The sequence below is a fragment of the Neovison vison genome, chromosome 6, assembly GCF_020171115.1.
Source record: "Neovison vison isolate M4711 chromosome 6, ASM_NN_V1, whole genome shotgun sequence".
NCBI classification, from domain to species: Eukaryota; Metazoa; Chordata; class Mammalia; order Carnivora; family Mustelidae; genus Neogale; species Neogale vison.
Window position 1 is genome coordinate 3,690,649 of NC_058096.1, and position 18,604 is coordinate 3,709,252.

Here is an 18,604-nt window from a genome sequence, read left to right on the forward strand (position 1 = left end):
GACCTGTGTCTGGTTCTGTGCAGGTCCTGGACTGCTCTGATCATGACCACTCATATATCTTGCAATCTGGGATCGCAATTCCTCCAGTTTTGTTTTTCTTTTTTCTTTCTTTCTTTTTTTTTTAAGATTATTTATTTATTTATTTGACAGACAGAGATCACAAGTAGGCAGAGAGGCAGACAGAGAGAGAGGGGGAAGCAGGCTCCCTGCAGAGCAGAGAGCCCGATGTGGGGCTCGATCCCAGGACCCTGAGATCATGACCCGAGCCGAAGGCAGCGGCTTAACCCACTGAGCCGAAGGCAAACACTTTAGCCCACTGAGCCACCCAGGCGCCCCAAGTTTTGTTTTTCATTTCACGATTGCTTTGACTCTTTGGGGGTTTGGTGGATCCACATGTTTTAGGATTGTTTGTTCTAGTTCTGTGAAAAATGCTGTTGGTACTTTAACAGGGCCGGCACTGAATCCATAGATTGCTCTGGGTTTGCTCTTCCGCTCCATGAGCACGGGGTGCCGTTCCTTCTCTGTCCTCTTCAGTGTTTCCGCGGGGTTTTCTAGTTTTCAGAGTCCCGGTCTTTCATGTGGATGAGCATCTTTATTTCCATGTTGTAGGTGAAAGAATCGAGGCCCGAGAATGACCGTGTCCAGATCATCCCTCCAGTAAGTGGGGTCCTGCCTCACGGGATGAACAGAACAAAGAAGTGACTGACCCGATCAGAGTTTTGCGAGGTGAGCAGGGCGCTGCCCTCCATGACGCCGTGTGCTGCTCTGGTCCCCAGGAGACGTGGGTGTGCGCTGGGTGTCGAGCCTAGGGTAGCCGCTGAAGGAAGACCGACCGAGGTCGTACGAAGACATGAGTTCCCTTGAGGAGCTGACAGTCCAGTGACAGAGGAAAGAGAGCCAGAGGTGACAGCGTGAAACCAGCTTTTAGAAATGGTGACATATTTGCTTTACAGATGGAAACTGGTGGCTCATATAAAAGATGAAAGTCTGAGTTCATCAGGACTTTCTAATCCAGAGGACATTCAAATCAATTGTTTTTAATTTAAAAAAAAAAAAAAAAACCAGCTCAAAACTCCCAGCCTCCTCACAGTAAAGGGGACCCCACTGCTAGGTACCTTTAAGACCCCCAGGTAACATCCCCACACGAGCTCAAGGAACCTTTAACAGGACTTCTCTTTAAAAATTGCTTTGTGGGGCGCTGGGGTGGCTCAACTTTAAGCCTCTGCCTTCGGCTCAGGTCATGATCCTAGGATCCTGGCATCGAGCCCCACATCAGGCTCCCTACTCAGCAGGAAGCCTGCTTCTCCCTCTCCCACTCCCCCTGCTCAGGTGGCCTCTCTTGCCATGTCTCTCTCTGTCAAATAAATAAATAAAATCTTTTAAAAAATTGCTTTGGGGGGCACCTGGGTGGTCAGTTGGTGAAGTGTCGGTCTTCAGCTCAGTCGTGATCCCGGGGTCCTGGGATCGGAGTCCTGCATCCGGCTCCCTGCTCAGCGGGGGGTCTGCTTCTCCCTCTACCCCCCTCCCCTGCTCTTGATCTCTTTCTCTCGATGTCTCTCAAATAAATAAAACCTTAAAAAAAAGAGAAATAAAATCCAGTTCTTTTGTAAATGAATAAATACTGCTTTTGCAAGAAGCTCGGCATTAACAGCAGACCCTTGTCTCCCGGCAGGTGTCCGACATGGCGGAAGACGGGAGTGAGGAGATCATGTTCATCTGTGAGTAACTCCGGCCCGTCCTCAGGGGCCCGCGGGCGCGGTGCTCACCGCCCCGGCAAAGCCCCATCGTGTTTCCACGCGCCAGAAAAGCTGCTGCTTTTTGCGTTGAAACGGCTCGTCCGGCTCTAGGAAGCACGTTTATTGTGCGCGCAGCGCTGCAGGGCTGTGGTGTTAAAAAGCATCGTCTTTCTCAGGACGCTGGGCCAAGAGCGCTTTGCGGGAGGGCCCTAGATTCAGAGCAGTAAGCCCCGGGGGTTGACAAGGAGGTTTATGAAATGTTCGATTTATGGTAAACAGGTTAAATACGTGAGTTTTTGTGTCTCCTCGGGAAGATCTTGTTCTTTTCAGCGTGGAGTCACTGCGTACTCTGAAATGGCCGCAGGTGGACGTCTCTCCCTGGGGGACCACGTGCTATGCCTGCCCCATGTCCGTGTGGGGGGGGGGCGCCGTGGGTCACCCCCGTCGGGCACGGAGCCTGTGAGGTCCGGGGGACCCCCTCCCAGCCCTCCGTCCCCCTGACGCTGTCCCATCTCTTGCAGGGTGTGAGGACTGCGGTCAGTACCACGACTCCGAGTGTCCCGAGCTGGGCCCTGTGGTCATGGTCAAGGACTCCTTTGTGTTAAGCAGGGCACGGTGAGTGGCCACCTGTAGCTGGTGTTGGTCCTTCCCGTCCAGCGGGGCTGTCTGAACGTGCACCCTGCATCGGCAGGAAGGGGGGTCTTTTAGAGTCCCTGGCCCAGTTCCCACGGGGGGTTCCCCACACATGACTCCGACACCCCCAGGACTGACGTGAAGAGTGAGGTCCCAGGAAAGGGCAAGGTGCCTCCCTGCCCTCCCCCTGCACCCCACACCTCCACTTGTTCACCGGCCGAGAAGCTCCCTGCCCGGTCCTTCTGGGTTTAGGAGCCTTCGTTAGGGAGACATGACCGACCGAGACGTCCGCGGTCCCTGACCCACCTCCAGCCCCTCTCCCGCCCCGGCTGTGGGTGTGGGGACGGGATTGGAGGTTTCCACCCTCTACCCAGGTGGCTGGTCCTCCCAGTAGGGTCTACAAGTCGCCTTTGTTAGTGACAAGACACACGTTTCACCTTTACGGCCCTGATGGGTTTTCAGGAACTGTGGACCGAGCGCTTACGGTCTGGGCAATGCATTTCGTCATCAGAGTGACCAAGGGCATGTTTCTTGTAAGCCGTGCATCACAGCAGGAAACTGCAGACAGAGAAGGCAGGACTTGGAGCACGCCGGTCCTCAGGGCGTGGAGGGCGTCCATGAGTCCGTCCCACGGTGGACGGGGCAGCCTGCCGCCAGGACGGGCTGGGACATGTGCTGAAGGGGTCACAGGGTGTGTCTCGTTCCAGTTCAGGGCTCCTAGGGGCCAAGCACAGCAGCCGTGGAGGAGCCCATGGGCCAAGCCTGCCAGTCTGCTCGTTCGGTTTTCCCCGTGGCCAGAACCTGGGCCTGCCGTCCGGCACATGCCCACCGCAGGCTGCGTGGGACCCGGGGCAGGGAACACGGGTCGTCAGGCCAAGCCGTCCCAGGTCCTGGAGAAGCACCGGCAGTTGTAACCAGGAGGCTGGGTAGCTTTGCCGTTCCCTTTCCGGGCACCTGGGGGGCCGGGGCATCTGGAGGGGCCGTGGCCAGGCCTCTGAGGGACGGTCCGTCCGCAGCCCGGGTCAGCCACATGGTCAGCTTTTGGGACTGGGGCGAGGCAGTCTGTGTCCCGTCCCTCGCTGCCTGGCGCGCAGAGTGGGGAGAGCATCCTGTCCCCCGCATGGTTGTGCTCAGTATTGTGTCATGCACAGCACCTGCCACATGGTGGCGCCGTTGCTATCATCATGCTCTTTCTAGAAGCTTCCCTGCTGGTGTCCCCAGCCTCTTTATTTAGTGCCTTTTTCTCACGGTGACTTACCTTCTCACATGACTGTTTTTGCCTGAAGTAGCGATCTCATCAGCTCCCCCCAAAACCTCCACTGGCTGCCGGTTGCTCACGGTGGCAGCTGTTGGTCCCGGGGCAGGAGCCCCTCTGCTTGGCCCTGGGAGGGGGCTGCGCCCCAGGCCCCCTGGTGTCTGACCCACTCGTGGACGTGGGTGGGGCTTGCCCAAGCCTTGGGTCATGCTGGGGTTCCAGCCGTGGGCCTTCCGCTTCCAGCGCCCCGTCCTCGACACTCAGCATTTAGGTAAATGGACTGGCCCCGGGGCAGAAACCCTTTTCTGCCCCTGGGAATGCCATGGCCCTTTCCCTTTTCTCATGGTGCTTTGAGCATGGCTTCTCGTCATGAAGCCCCCCCACCCCGGCCTTTCTGGGCTCTGCGGCTCTGGGGGTGAGAGCTCAGTCCCGTTCATGTCCACTGGCCCGTCGCGCCCCACACCTGCGACGTCTCCTGGGTGCAGATGTCAAACACATCCTTTAGTAAATGGCCCTTCCCTCTGCGTGTGATCTGGGTGAGTCGTGCTAGGGCCCTGGGGCCAGTCTCCTTTGGCTCAGGCTGGTAAGGAGCTGGGTGTGCCCAGGCCACTGGGCCCTTACCCCCTCTGTCCTCAGTGGGAAGCTCTTTCTCACCCTCGAGGATGGTGTTTCAGTGACAGTGAGCTTCTGGGCCCCCTCACCCACCTGTCCCCGGGGTGAGTGGCTATCCTCAGTCAGCGGTGCTCAGGGGCTGCGCGGCTCCCGTTCCATTTCTAGATCATCCCTCCCTTCCAACCTGGAGATCCGGCGGCTGGAAGATGGGGCCGAAGGAGTGTTTGCCGTGACTCAGCTCGTCAAGAGAACACAGTTCGGTCCGTTCGAGTCGAGGAGAGTGGCCAAATGGGAGAAGGAATCCGCGTTTCCCCTGAAGGTACGGGCCCGGGGCCAGCACTGGGAGGGGATGGGCAGGACCCGCCCCCACCCCAGCGAGGGGAGCTGCGCCTTCCGCTGATGGATGGTGTCTTCCGCGGCTTCAAAGATCCGGGGTCCGCTGTGGTTCTCCTTTATCCCCATTTGCTTTTCTATCCCAAAGCATCAGCCCGGAGCTAGTATTTTAAACTGTTCGGCTTTGCCAGCCCCTGGAGGGGGCATGGGGAACGCAGACCCGCCAGGCTGTCCTCGCCTCTCTCACGACCTGCGCTGGCGTGCACCCCCCGGGCGCTGCTTTCCGCGCTTCGCAGAGCCACGGGGACTTGGTGGAGCTCTTCCGAAAGGAAGGGGTTTCGTTCAGGCAGCGATGGGACACAGTGCAGGGTTTAGCGGCTCCAAAAAGTGCATCAGACCAAGGAAAGCAATGGAACAAAACAGGATGGATGTCAGTTGCGGGCAAGGCTATAAGTTCTCGGAGGAAGGTGTGGACGTGCCACGAGGCCGGATATCCGGGGTCTGTCCCCAGCCCCAGCACGTGCCCCATCCACATGCGCCTCCAGAAACATCTGACGGGAGCAGTGAGGGCCAGGGCGCTGGTCTTGCCGCGGGGACCCACAGAGCGAGCTTTGCCTAGAGGCCCTCAGCAGAGACCCGCGGGGTTAGGACAGGTGTGAGATGGCTAGTCCTGGGGTTCTTGGAAAAGTTGAGCTCACAGGGCAGAACTCAGCAAAATGGGGAGGAAGGAAAGGTATTTGACTTGTTTCCCAACAAGGGGAATGAAAAAAAAAGGCTGTTTTATATAAAGGAGTGAAGACGCTGGAGGCCAAGCCCCACGAGGGCCATCGGCTGCCGTCCTGTGCGGGCCCTGGGGCCCTTGGGTGCACATAGTTGCTGTGGGCACGTGGTCGGGCTGAGGACCCCTTGAAAAAGTCCTCTGTTCCTGTTTTGGCTTCCTTCTGTGACTCGGGGCTCAGGGTCTGTGTCTGACACAGTTTTCGGTGCGGCCTCCGCCACGGACACCTGTGTCGGGGGGCGACTCTCTGCCCACCGCAGCGAGGACGGAGGCTCACTGGAGCGTGTCCCCACACTGGCTGGGGCCCTGGGCACCCGGAGGCCCCCTCTGTCTCCGAGGGCTCTGTCCTCAGAGGGGTCCCCTAGTTCCTTAGCAGTGGGGAGCCCCTACGGGAAAAGCTTGGGAGAGGGGAGAGCAAGGAAGCAGTGATGGCATCAGAAAGGAGAGCCAGACCGTCCTCTACTCCTGTGGTGACTTTGGCCTTCAGAATACGGACGGTTCTCCTGTTGCCACCTGCCGGACACTCAGGCTGCGGGACGGTGTCACAGCCGAGGACGCAGCCTGTCGGGACTGACGGGCGTTGGTGGACACGCCTGTGCGAGCAGGTGTCCCTGTGCCCGCCTGGGGCAGGGGGTGCGTTCAGGTGTCCAGTGATGCCTGGAGCAGATGTCACTACGTCCACTCGGAACCTGGTTAGACCCCGAGCGTCCAGCCTCTGGACCCAGACCAGGACTCGGCCTGAGGTGTCCCAGTTCCCACCTGGGCTGCGCACAGAACTCGGGGGCCCCGATGAGCGCGGAAACGGGTTCTGCGGAGCCTGACCTGCCCCTACGACGCGGCCCTGTCTGGACCGGCTGCCCCCCCCGCCGGCACACACGCCGCCCCGCCGACGGGCGGGTAACCGGCTCCTTCCCCGGCCCCTTGGCGGCCGTGCCCCCCTCAGGTGTTCCAGAAGGACGGGCACCCCGTGTGCTTCGACACCTCCAACGAGGACGACTGCAACTGGATGATGCTGGTGCGGCCGGCGGTGGGGCCCGAGCACCAGAACCTGACGGCCTTCCAGCACGGCAACGACGTCTACTTCACCACGTCGCGGGACATCCCGCCGGGCGCCGAGCTGCGCGTGTGGTACGCCGCCTTCTACGCCAAGAAGATGGACAAGCCCATGCTGAAGCAGGCCTGCCCTGGGGCCCACGGTACGCGTGGCCAGGCACCCGGCAGCTGGGGGGCAGCTGTGCCGGCGAGCCGGTGCGGTGTCGGGCGGGACGGGCTGCTCTTCCCCCGGGCCTGGCTCTGCCGTGGCTTGTGCAGTGTCAGGCCTCGCGCCCGAGCCGGACGCCGGCCGGGAAGCCGGGTGCTGGAGCACGACCGGCTGATCCGCAGCCCCGTCCTCCGGGCTCTGGGTGCGGGGACCCCTCCCCACCCACTGTCCTGTGAAGGGGGTTGGTGATCCGCTGTGTTTGGGGCAGAGGAGACGGAGCACAGAGAGGCTGGCGAACCCACGCTGAGTCATGGTGCCTGAGATGCAGGAGTCGGGTTCAGCCCTGGTCTCCTCCAGGACTGGGGGTGTGTGCACGTGTGGTCATGTGTGCGTGTGTGTGCATGCGTGTGCATTCGAGTGCGCGTGTGTGTGCACGCATGTGCATCTGTGTTCCAGGAAAGACCGGGCGAAGGCCGTGTGTGTGATTTGCCTAAATCCAGCATTCCCGTTGGAAAAGCAACCCAGACTGTGTGTCCTGCTGCCCCAGGGTGTGGGGCAGCAAAGTGTGAAGGGGGCCATGGCGCTTCAGAACCCCTGCCCGGTCGTGAGGCTCTGTGCACAGCCCGAGGCCACGTCCTGCCGCGCCATGTCTGTGGCCACGAAGTCCCCCATTCCCATCCTTGCCTGATGCTGCCCCGGGCAGACGCCCCATTGTTCCCCAGGGACTTGTTCTGGGGGAGACGTGACCCTCTGTCCTCTGACCACCCCCCGCGCCATAGGTTCCTGACAAGAAGACAGTTTCCTTTCTCTTACGATCACGATGGGCTACAAAGCGGGTCTTGACGTATTTGTGAGGCTCTGGTGTGTCCCCCGTGGTTGCGACCTTGTGACCCGTCCCCCCCACCCCCGGAGCCTTCCTGGTCATGCCTGCATCGGCGTGTGACGAGAAGTGTCCGTGAGGCCGCCCACGCCAAGCCCCCCACGAGGGGGCTGCCTCACACCCCCAGAGCCTGAAGGCCAGGACCCGGTGTTGGCGGAGCCGGTTCCTTCTGGAGGCCTCTCCCGGCTTTGGGTGTGGCCAGCAGCCCGTGGCGTTCCATGGCTGGCAGATGGTGTCAGCCTGATCCCTGCCCCCTGCCCTCGCATGGCCTTCTCTCCTGGGTCTCTGTGCTCCCTTGGAGGGATGGCGGTCGTTGGATTTCAGGTCCGCTCTACTCTGGTATGGCCTCCTCTCAATGGCGTCTGCCAAGGTCCCATCCAGAGACTGTGGGCGGATGTGAATCCCGGGGGCCACTCTTCCGCACACTATGGGCTGGGTGGCCGCGGGGGGAGTGTGGAGCCACTGAGGGTGCCCTTGGGGAATGTCGGTGGGAGCCGATGGCCAGACAGCCTGCATGCCGGCTCTGGTGGTGTGGAGGCCTGGCCGCCTTCACAGAGAGATTTGCAGAGTAAGTCCGGGAGCCTTACAGGCTAGACTTTACCGTGGAGGTGAAGGTCACAGGAAGCGTTTGGAGAGACCCAAAGCTTTTCACTCAGCTGCTCCCAAGCCCACCCTTTAGGATTTGCTGAAACCAGGTGCCTGACTTGGCCCTGGGGAGGCACTGATGTGTCCCGCTGGGCCAGGTGTCCCCTCAGAGTGTGGCACGGCCGGGTGGTGCGGCTGGCCTCACCGGGGCCGTGCAGGTGCTCCGGGGTCGTCCTGATCTGGCTTCCTCTCATTCCGGATTCCTTCCCGCCTCAGCAGCTGATGTGTGTGTCCCGGCCCTGGGACCAGCCAGCTGTACATTGGGTTTGTGTTATTAGAGGCTGACCTTGTCTGCTGTGTCCTGCACGGTGTCCTCCCCCGTCACGACTCTCAGGTCACAGTCAGAGCAAGGTTGCCGCCCCCTCCCGGAGCTGGGGTTCTGCTTACTTTCCGTCCAGGACAGCGCTCTAAGCCAGAGCTGCATTTGCAAGGGAGGTTCTTAATGGAATTAGTCTGGACTGTGTCGACCCGGACTGCTGCCTCCTTATTTTCCCACAGGCACCGTCCTGGGGAGCCCTGGGGAGCCCTGAGCTGTCTGTCCTTCGTTCTCCGTGTGTTCCTTCTGAGAACACGGCACACGGTGGGCCATGACATCCCCATCCGCTGGAAGGCACAATCCCCCTAAATGAGTGTTGAATCAGGAAAGCAAATAAGCGATAGAAATAACTTTTCATGGTTTTTCACTCTCTTTTGGGGGAAACGGCAAAAAAGTAGCTCGTAGAAATGTAGAAGTTCTCGACTACTGTTGACTAGTGGGCTACTGGGGTTCCTCACCTCTCACACCTGCTGAATGATGGCTTAGCTCGGGCAGTGCTGGGAACTCCCCAAAGGACACGACGGCCGCCGCGCATCACTCCAGGCCGTCGCACCCTGCCTCCGCTGCTCTGTTCTTCCACCCAGCCCCCTCCCAAAGCCCTGCCGCCCCCTCCCAGGGACCCCCTCCTGGCCCAGTGGAGCCTCTGGAACCCCACTCCAGCCCTGCCTGCCCTGAGTGGCTAGGGCCCCGCCGAGCAGTACTGGGGGCTCACCCCGCTGAAGCGTTTTTATGGGAGCCCACCAGGCCGGCATCTTGGACACTGGAGGAGGGGCCGAAACCTGCGAAGAAGGGCCTGGGCGAGCCAGAGAGCTGTCGTCTGTGTGACTCTGAGTCCCCAGCTCCAGGAGGTCGGGGGAGGGGCTTAACCTCTCCTTCCCAGCAACCGGGGCCTCCCGCCTGCACGCCCTTGGGATCCCCGCAGTGGAACGGAGTGGGGGCCCTTTAGGGGCCATCACTGTGCGCTGGGGCCCGTGGCAGAGGGGCGGAGCAAGCTGAGGGGCCTTAGCGAGCACCACCACATTCTAGAAGAATCATACTGGGGGCCAGTGGGCAGGGAGCTGTCTTCCCATAAGTTACTCAGAGTCTTTCTTGGTGAGCATCAGAACTGGGGAGACTCCTTCATTTCATTCTGTCTCTTTTTGCCATTTGCTTCAAAATACATCTTTGTTCTAGAAATCTAGAAATCAGTTTGCAGATGGCAGACCCACCTTCTCAACATAGCAGAGTTGGAGGAACAGACACATCCTCAAAAAAAAATAACTTCTGTTTTTTTCCGGGTAGGAGATTGACTTTTCACCTTTTTTCTTGGTTTGACAATGAAGTTGGTTTCCTTTCTGTGCACGCTCAGGCCTGCTGACCCGCAGGAGGGACCCGGGATGCCTGGTCTGGACGGGCGGGCGCGAGGGCTCAGGTCGGTGGCTGTCCTCATATGTCATCGTCCAATTTTCAAAACTACTTCCCTAATGAGAAGGATAAAACGCACACACATCTGTAACATTTGGAAAATGATTTTCGGTCACCGTTTGAATGACTCTTGGCCTTTTTGACTAGTGTTTTACGGTATATTTTAAAAATCGGCGCAGCTGATGTACAGTTTGTGCCCGAGAAGACTTGGCAGTTCTCGGCTCGCCGCTCAGTTTCGATGGAGGCATCCGGTGGCCACAGCCGAGAGAGAGAACATCTCCTCGGCCCGAGGGTTCTCACGGTTCCCAAGTGTGGCTTTGCGCTCAGTGCCCCGCAGGCTACCTTCTGTCCCCGCGGCTGAGCTGTGTCCCTCCTGGTCTCCAGGAAAGCCCCGCGTTTCCCCGCAGGCGAGGTCTCCCTCCGTGGACCCTTCTCTTACTTCTGTTTCCGGGCGTACTTGGAACTCACCGTCCCTCCCCAAGTATCCACGCCCCGTGGCTCCCTCTGTGGCTTCTCCTGGGGCCTTGTGGCATTACTGTCACTTTGATGCGTCTCTCGTGTCGGACATTTAGGTGATGGGCCATCAAGAACCCGTCTTGATGGTGGGTTCATTTTTGTTCTTAAAAATTCTGATCTTCTAGTGACAATTTTTGGAAAAGGAGAGTTCTTCCCTTGGTGCGGGGACGGGTCACGACTCGCTGGCCCTCCTGACTGGCCTCAGAGCCTCGTTGAGGAGAAGGGCTTCTTGTGTCCCGTTAGTGTGAATCCGCCCCACGGCCATCCTGCTGGACGTGGCAGCCCCTTGGGACCAGGGGAAGTGGCCCGGGTTCACCGGTCCTTCCAGCTAAGCCCCTCGTCATCCCTGCCCGAACCCTCCATGTGCTGGTGTCTCCGCCCCTCCGTTGAGCCGCGTCTGCTTGAGAAGGTGCGGGAGAAGCGGGAATTCGGCTCTGGCTCCGATTCCTCCCTGACCTCGCGCCGACGGTCTTCAGGCGGTGGGCTCGCGGGGGGTGAGGGAGAGCAGAGGACTGGCTGGGCAGTTCCCATCACAAACTTCCCCCTTACCGGCTGAGGAGGACTCAGAGATGGACACAAACAGTTCTGGGGGTGCCCTGCGTCTCTCCCTTTGCGTCTTTGCAAACTTGCTGCTCGTTGTGGACACAGAAAGAGGCGTGCTTGGTCCCCGCTCGGAACACACGCACAGCTGTGACTCTGGGTGATTTTTTTAAGAAAGCAGGAGTTTGCTGAATGCGTGTCCCCCGGAGCGTTGGGTGACGGTCGTGGGTGCCGGCACAGGCCGTGCGGCGGTTGGGTGGGAGCGGTGGCCAGGGCGCGTGGGGCCGCCCGTCGGGGCCTGGAGAGACGGGCTGGGCCGGGAGGTCATGACCCGAGGCACGTTGAGAATGTCCCCAGTTCTTAGGTCCCACGGGAGCCTTAATAATATTTTGGGGAAAGGAGGCTGCCGTTCCCCTCTGCACAGCCAGTATCTCCCCCGTCCCGGAACCCTGCCGCTTGTCTTTGGGGAGTGAGGAAGGGGGACCGAGGGCCGTCAGAGAGGTCACCTGCCTGGGGTCCCCACTTAAATTCAGATGCAAAGTAAACAGAACTTAAACCTCGGCTCCTCGGGTACACTGGCCACAAGTGGCTGCCACCCCAGACCGCCTGAGTGTTCAAGGCCATCCTGTCATCCCAGAAAGTTCTGGGGGATGACACTGGCCGGGAGCCGCGGCCACACCAGGCCCAGGGCCCCCTGACGGCCGGTCTCTCGTACAAGCCAGAGAGAGACTGAGGAATTCATTCTGCTCCGTAGGGTGTTTTCTTCTCGAAGTCCTGGGAAGGGATGCGTCCTTCCCACTGGCCCTGCTTTGGGAGGGAGGGAGGGAGGGGGTCGCGTTCCCGTGACTGGGACAGACCCCGCAGCGGGGCTGCTCCAGCGCACCTGTCTGTGCTCAGTTTCCTCGCCTGTGAAACGGGGGAGTCCCTGGGGACCGAAGGCGTCCGCGCGTGAAGCCCCGGGAGCGGGGCTGAGAGGGGAGCTGTGCTTCCCGCCTGGATGGCACCGGCCCCGGGTGGACAGGCACGTCCCTGGGCCGCAGGCTTCGGGGTCGCGCCCTGTGCATCACGCTTCCCTCCGCTCCTGTGAAGCTGCAGGCACCCCGGAGAGCAGCACCGCGGTGGAGTCTGAGCCCAGCCAGTGGGTGTGCAAAGTGTGTTCCGCCAGCTTCCTGGAGCTGCAGCTGCTGAACGGTGAGCCTGCGGATGGGGCGGGGTGCGCCGGGGCGTCAGGGCGGGGCGGGCTCTGGGGGACGCTGTCGCTTCCCTGTCCTTCTGGACCAGTGGCCTCCACGGCCAGCCAGGAGGACGTTCCCTGGCCTCGTGCGAGCAGCTCCCTCCCGGGCCGCTGCATAGACCCCACCCGCGTCCCCAGCTGCACACACGGGAGCGCCCCGGGCCCTCCGGCAGCTGGTGCCGGGACCCCTGGCCTGGAACGAGGCTCCCGCGGGCCTGGCACCGGAGCACTCGTCCTCTTGCCCTCAGGCTCTGTGCCGGCTCCTGTCTTTCCAGTGTGTTCAGCCGGGCGGGCTCATCACTGGCGGTTCTGCTGTGTGGCCCACCTGCCGAGCCCTTCCTGTGACACACGTCACGTTCTGTTTGCAAACACGTGTTTGCTTTTTCATTTTCTTTCCCTCCCTGGACCCAGCTCCTCGAGGGCACTCGCCCAGCTCGACGGTCCCACATGTGGAACCAACAGAAGTCACAGCCCCTTCATGCTGGAGGCCTGGGCTGTGGTGGGGGGCAGAGCCCGGTCCCCGGCCCGGTTGTGTGCACAGGCGCCGTCTGTCAGTTCTGGGTGGGTCCCCTTGTCTCGTGGGTCGTTCCCCCCACCTTGCCCGTGAGCTGAGGTCCAGCCGGTCCGGGCCTTCATTGAGGGGAGCCTGTCTGCTCTTAGCTCTCTACCCGCCCTTGCCTCCCTCCTGGGGTTCTGTGGTCTTTCCTTGGGAGACCTTGGAGGGCTTTCTTGACTTGAAAACAAAGCAAAGAATTTTTGCTTTTGTGCAGCGTTTTTTAGATAAATTCATTTATCGTGAGTTGAGTATTTCCCAGAGTTTCTCTTCAGAGGCTCCGTTCCTGAGTGAGTATAGCATAACTTCATCATAAACGCTGGAAACCATGAGTGTAGGGAAGGAAAGGGGCCTGGCCCGTAGCGCCCCGTCTGGAGAGGGCCACGGTGCTGTGCCGGGACAGCTTCTGTGTCTTCCTTGCACATACATGTGTGCACGCTTGTACTTTCTGTAAAACCGTGTGCCTGGGGAATGTGCCCTGGCTTCATCGCCTCATTGACCTTTTAAAGTAGTAGTCCTGTTTGGTGCAGTGAAAACGCTTATATTTTCAAAAGCAGCAGAAATAAATTTTTATTTGCCCACGAAAGGGCACACTCTCAGCAGATGAAGGTAAAAACAAAAATGGGGGCAGGGAGCAGCCGTCGGGACGGGCTGCCTCACTGTCCTTGGGCATTTGCTTCCCTTCCCCGCAGAACACCTGTTGGGTCACTTGGAACAAGCCAAGAGCCTGCCCCCCGCCAGCCAGCACGAAGCAGCGCCAGAGAAGGAACCAGATGTGCCCCGGGGGGAGCCTCCTGCGGTTCCCAAGAGTGTCAGTGCCACCAAAGAGCAGAAGAAAAAGCCTCGAAGGGGAAGAAAACCCAAAGCATCAAAACCTGAGCAGCCTCTAGACATCATAGAAGGCAAGGAGCCGCCAGGTAAGGGAGGTCCTAGGGGAGGAGCCACCAGGGAGGGAGTTCCTTGGGGAGGAGCCGGCAGGGGAGGGAGGACCTGGGGAAGGAACCAGCAGTTGAGGGAGGTCCTGGGGGAGGAGGCGCCAGGTGAGGGAGGTCCTTGGGGAGGAGCCAGCAGGAAGGAAGGTCCTGGGGGAGGATCCGACAGGGGAGGAAGGGCCTGGGGGAGGATCCGACAGGGGAGGAAGGGCCTGGGGGAGGAGCCGGCAGGGGAGGGAGGGCCTGGGGGAGGAGCCGGCAGGGGAGGGAGGGCCTCGGGGAGGAGCCGGCAAGTGGGGACTGGTCCTGGGGAATGATCTGACAGGTGCAGGTGGTCCTAGAGGAGCAGCTGGCAGATGGGGGCTGGTTCTGGGGGAGGAGCCTCTAGGGGAGGTCCTGGGGGAGGAGCCACCAAGAGAGGGAGGTCCTGGGGGAGGACCCGACAGGGGAGGGTGGTCCTAGGGGAGGAGCCGGCAGGGAGCTGGTCCTGCGCTGAAAGCCTCAGCTGTGGGAAAACTCCGTGTAGAGAGGCCCGGTCTGGGAGGAAGCCAGCCTTCCCTTCCCCCCGAATCTGCTCTCTAGAGCACGAATCCCTGTAACACAGTGGGCGCTGCAAAGCGTGCAGGTTGTGAACTGTGGCCAGGGTTCCACCTGTCACCAGCGCCCCATCAGGACAGGAACGTGGCTGTCTCCCCAGACTTACCCTCCTTGACTTGCAGGAGTCAGCCTTGCCCCTCCTGGGGTTTCGTGAGCATCCGTCTCTCCATGTCCAGGGTCCTGCTCGCGGCACCGAGAGCGAGACTCACCCACGCCGGGTTTCTGGCCGCTTCTCCTTTGCTGCGGAGCTGGGTCATTGCGGGTGGGAATGTCCCGCCCTCTGCTCCCTCAGCTGCCGTAGCACCGTGCACGGGCTTGTAGCTGGCTTCCGGGCCGCGACCGGGCTCATTCTCTGTGATGGTTTCCTCAGTTGCGTTTGGAGGGACCCTGGCCCACTTTCTTGGGTGTGCAGAGCCCATGGCCCCTCCGTCCTCACGTGGCCTCTGCCAGCAGCACCTGGTACCAGCAGACTCCCTGCGGGGGGCGTCTCTCGTATTGGGACCAGATAGGATGCTGAGCTCTGGGTCCCTTTGCTAGTTTTTCCTCTTTCTCCCTGTGTGTGTGGTTCTTGCGATCCGTGCCTACAACCCTGGCCTGGCCGCGGTCTGCTCTGGCATGTCCTCTGGGGTTGGCTGTGGTCAGTCCCCTGCCCTGGCAGTGACATGGCCTGTCCCGCCCGTTCACACAGAGCCAGTGGCCGAAATCGTTACCGAGGTCCCGCCGGACGAGCCCGTGGCTGCGGCACCAGACGACCGCATCATGGAGCTGGTCCTGGGGAAGCTGGCCGCCAGCCCCGGCGACACCGGCTCCGTGCCCAAGTAAGTCCTGTCGCGGCACTCAGGGTGCCGGTGCGGACAGTGCACTGCCCCGACGGGAAGGCACCCCCAGCAGGAATACTGGCTCCCTCCTTGTGCGGGGACATGGGTGTGCTTGGGAACAGCAGGATCGTTCCCAAACTCAGGACCAGAGTCGTATGTTCTCTGTGAAAATGGCTAAAAGCAAAAAAAATTTTGTTTATCCTAGTGGAACCTACATCACCTAAAATTTTCCATCTTAACCACTTTTAAGTGCCCAGTCCTGCCGCATTAAGTCCTTGCATATTGCTCTGTGACCTTCACCCCGTCCATCTTCCCAGATGGAAACTCTGCCTTCCCCGACACCCCTGCAACCTCTGTCTCTGCGAAGACAGAAGTGCCTTGTAGGAGGTCGCTGGGTCCCTAGGTTCCTCGTACGAGGACAGCTGCATGGTGTCTGTCCTTTTGCGACCGGCTCTCTCACTCAGCTGTCAGACTGACCCCCCGGGAAGGCCGGACGTTATTGCGTCACAGAGACATACGTAGGGGCCCTATTTTGTTACCTGTTCCTCCAGCAATGGATACTTGGTTTCCTTTCGCATGTTGGCTGTTGTGAGCAGTGATGCTCACGGCATTTTGTTTTAAACGGGCTGTGTTTGAATCTCTGTCACTTTCACAATTTGTTCTGTGTTTTTCCTTTCATTTTTGTGAACAAGGAAAATACTTAAGATTCCAGTGCTTATTTTTGGGTACATCTTTGCTGTGATGCTGAATAAGCCGGTGGTAAATTTTCTTTTCTTTTTTGGCCTTTTTTGGCGTGCCTCTTGTAGTTCTCACCACTTGCCTGGTCCCGTTGCTTCTGGAACCCGTGCAGATACACTGGGGACCAGCATGCTGTCAGACACGGGCCCCTGTTCTCTGTCCGCCCCATCTTCTTGCCCAGGGCATTTCTGTGGCTGACTGTCGGATGGACCTTTCATAGGGAGCAGAAGCTTTAAAAATCAGGGTCAGAGAAAGGATAAAGCAGGGTAGAGGCCAGAGCCCGTGAGAAAAACCGCACAGCTGGGATTATTCTGGGCGCAGACTGAGCCGTGAGCTTCCTGGCGGCCAGAGTGAAGATGCAGTCACCGAGTAGCCTCCCAGACCACACGGATGCCGTTGTACACACACGGTGTCTGTCTCGTCTGGATGCCCAGAGGCAGACACGGCACCCGAGTACCTTCCCTCCCGTCTTGCGTCGCGCGAGGAAGTTTTGGCAGGAACTCTTTCCGAGATGACGGTGACCTGGGACTTCCTCTCCCGGGGTGCGGTCTGCCCGCAGGTTCCCGCACCATCAGAGCAGCACCATCACCCTCAAGAGGAGCCTGATTCTGTCGAGCCGGCACGGCATGCGGAGGAAGCTTGTCAGGCAGCTGGGCGAGCACAGGCGGGTCTACCAGTGCGGCATCTGCAGCAAGGTCTTCCAGAACAGCAGCAACCTGAGCAGGCACGTGCGCTCGCATGGTGAGTCCCGCACGGCTGCGGCCCGCACACACGCACGCGTGGACGGGCCGGGGGTGGGGCTGCCGAGGACCCCGCAGACGTGCCCCGGGGACACACCTGGAGTTGCAGCCGGGCTCCGTGTTGGTCTGCTCGCAGGCGACAAGCTGTTCAAGTGTGAGGAATGTGCCAAGTTGTTCAGCCGCAAGGAGAGCCTGAAGCAGCACGTCTCCTACAAGCACAGCAGGAACGAGGTGGGTGGGACCGGCTTCTGGGGCTGGCGATGGGCGGGCGTGCAGGACCAGCGGGCGGGGGGCAGAGCAGGCTGCGGGAGGAGGAGGAGGCGGGGAGGGCCTGGGGCAGGAGTGGGCAGTGGGCCCCCGGGAGGAGGCGGCAGGGCCCCTGGGTTGGCGTTTGCCCTGCGCTCCCGGAATGGGGCGTTCTTCCTGGGCACCTGGATGGCAAGAGCGGAAACGGCTCGAGTTCCTAAACCACATGGGAGAGGAGCAGACAGCGGTGTAGACCGCAGGCTCGCGGAAGGTGCCGGCGTGCGGGTCGGGGGGGGCACCTGTCGAGGTGGCCCGCCCCCCCTCCCCCGCCCCTCCCGCGCTGACGGTGCTGCTGTCGCCAGGTGGACGGCGAGTACAGGTACCGGTGCGGCACCTGTGAGAAAACCTTCCGCATCGAGAGCGCACTGGAGTTCCACAACTGCAGGACAGGTGAGCGGGTCCTCCGGGGGCCGCGGCCACCGCGGCAGGTAGGACACGCCACCTCGCGGCTGTTGTCTCCCTCTACTGCACTTGCTTCGGAAGAGCTGCTCCTTGTCCCGAAGGAGACACGGCTGGAAACTTGCCGTGGGAAGGGGGACGCGTGCCTGCCGCCTGCCCGCCTCCCCCGGGCGGCCGTGTGTGCCCCCACCCGAGGCTGGCGTGAGGTCGGGAGTGAGCAGAGGTGTGTGAGTGTCCTAGGACCTCGGGATTAGGACCTGTCGGGGGGGGTTTGGAAGGAGAGCTCTGCCTCCCTGCCACCTTCACCGTCCGCTCTCCGTTAGCCGCAATGCCTGGTGGTGGCCCCGACAGCCCGAGGTGGCTGCCCGGCACAGACCAGCTGTGCTACGAGCCCACTTCTGTCCCCGTTTGGAGCCTCACTCGCTCGTGTGCTTGGACAGCCTGTGGCTGGTGGCCTCTGTGGGCTGGGCGAGCGTGTCAGGCCCTGTCTGCTTGTGGTCCCACTCCCTCCGGAGAGCCTGGGCCCGGTGGCAGTGGGCATAGAGACCCACCGGCTTGGCCCTCGGTCCCGAACTCCAGTCCTGTTGAGCCGTCTGTGTTGGTTCTTGGCCCCTCGTCTCTCAGAGACCCCCACGGGCAGGCGGCACCTGCTCCCGGCATCCGCGGCTCCCTAGGTGTGCTCGGGTCTGGGGCCTCCTGATGGCCCCACGGCTTGTCTCTTCACCGCTCCTTGCTCCCGTGATGGCGCTTCTGTGCGTGGTGGGTGCGTCCCGTTTCCCCTGAGCTCCCTGCCTGCGGCGTCTGTCTCTGTGCCGTCCCCACGCCGTCCCCCCTCCAGCGTCCGTGCCCTCGGCCACTGGGGGAGGAAGACCCCTTAGTCCCCTTTGATCTCAGGTTCTCTGGGCGCAGAATGAGTGGAGCAGAAAGTAATAAAAGAAGTCAGAGCCGCCACCTGTGCCCGCCAGCTTCGGGTCCCGTTAACCGGGCGTGTACCTGTTTTTCGTTATATGGAAATAGCGGAGCTGCAGTGAGTTCCTCTCCAAGGTTAGGAGTTTCAGACGGAAAACAGAATAAACCAGGAGACCGAGGTCCTTTCTGTAACGCATCATCTGCAGCCTCACACTTTTCCTCCGCACGCATGTTAAGGGACCGTGTCCTCCGTAGACCGTCAAACCGCGGATTTCTGTGATGCAGGCAGGAGCTTTTGGAGATGTGTCGACGGATGGGTTCTGCTCAGGCATTTGCTCGGCGGGACCTGTCCCCGGAGCTCATCTCGGCGGGCCCCGCGTTGTCCCTGACTGTCTAGGCAGAGCTGGAGAGCAGCATGGGCTCACGCCCAAGCCCTCGGTCACAGCCTGCACCGTCAGCCTCCCGGGCCGCTCGGCTCCCCCAGACATCCACCGCCCCCGCAGTCTCCCCGCACCCCCACCAGGTCCCC

General features: G+C 60.7%; 1 protein-coding gene across 2 annotated transcripts in view; it reads left to right on the top strand.

Annotated features, from left to right (window-relative positions):
• Positions 1-283: 283 nt before the first annotated feature.
• PRDM15 (PR/SET domain 15) overlaps positions 284-18,604 on the top strand; it is a 41,149-nt gene continuing 22,828 nt past the window's right edge. Inside the window, exons 1-11 of one of the 2 annotated variants that reach the window (XM_044250892.1) lie at positions 284-726; positions 1,673-1,718; positions 2,258-2,351; positions 4,402-4,555; positions 6,291-6,543; positions 11,939-12,040; positions 13,329-13,553; positions 14,854-14,983; positions 16,281-16,462; positions 16,598-16,692; positions 17,070-17,157. In XM_044250892.1, coding sequence (XP_044106827.1) covers positions 1,682-1,718; positions 2,258-2,351; positions 4,402-4,555; positions 6,291-6,543; positions 11,939-12,040; positions 13,329-13,553; positions 14,854-14,983; positions 16,281-16,462; positions 16,598-16,692; positions 17,070-17,157 — 1,360 coding nt within the window. In that variant the 5' untranslated portion in view covers positions 284-726; positions 1,673-1,681. The remainder of the gene's footprint in view (positions 727-1,672; positions 1,719-2,257; positions 2,352-4,401; positions 4,556-6,290; positions 6,544-11,938; positions 12,041-13,328; positions 13,554-14,853; positions 14,984-16,280; positions 16,463-16,597; positions 16,693-17,069; positions 17,158-18,604) is intronic. The other variant, XM_044250893.1, reaches the window with a different exon arrangement.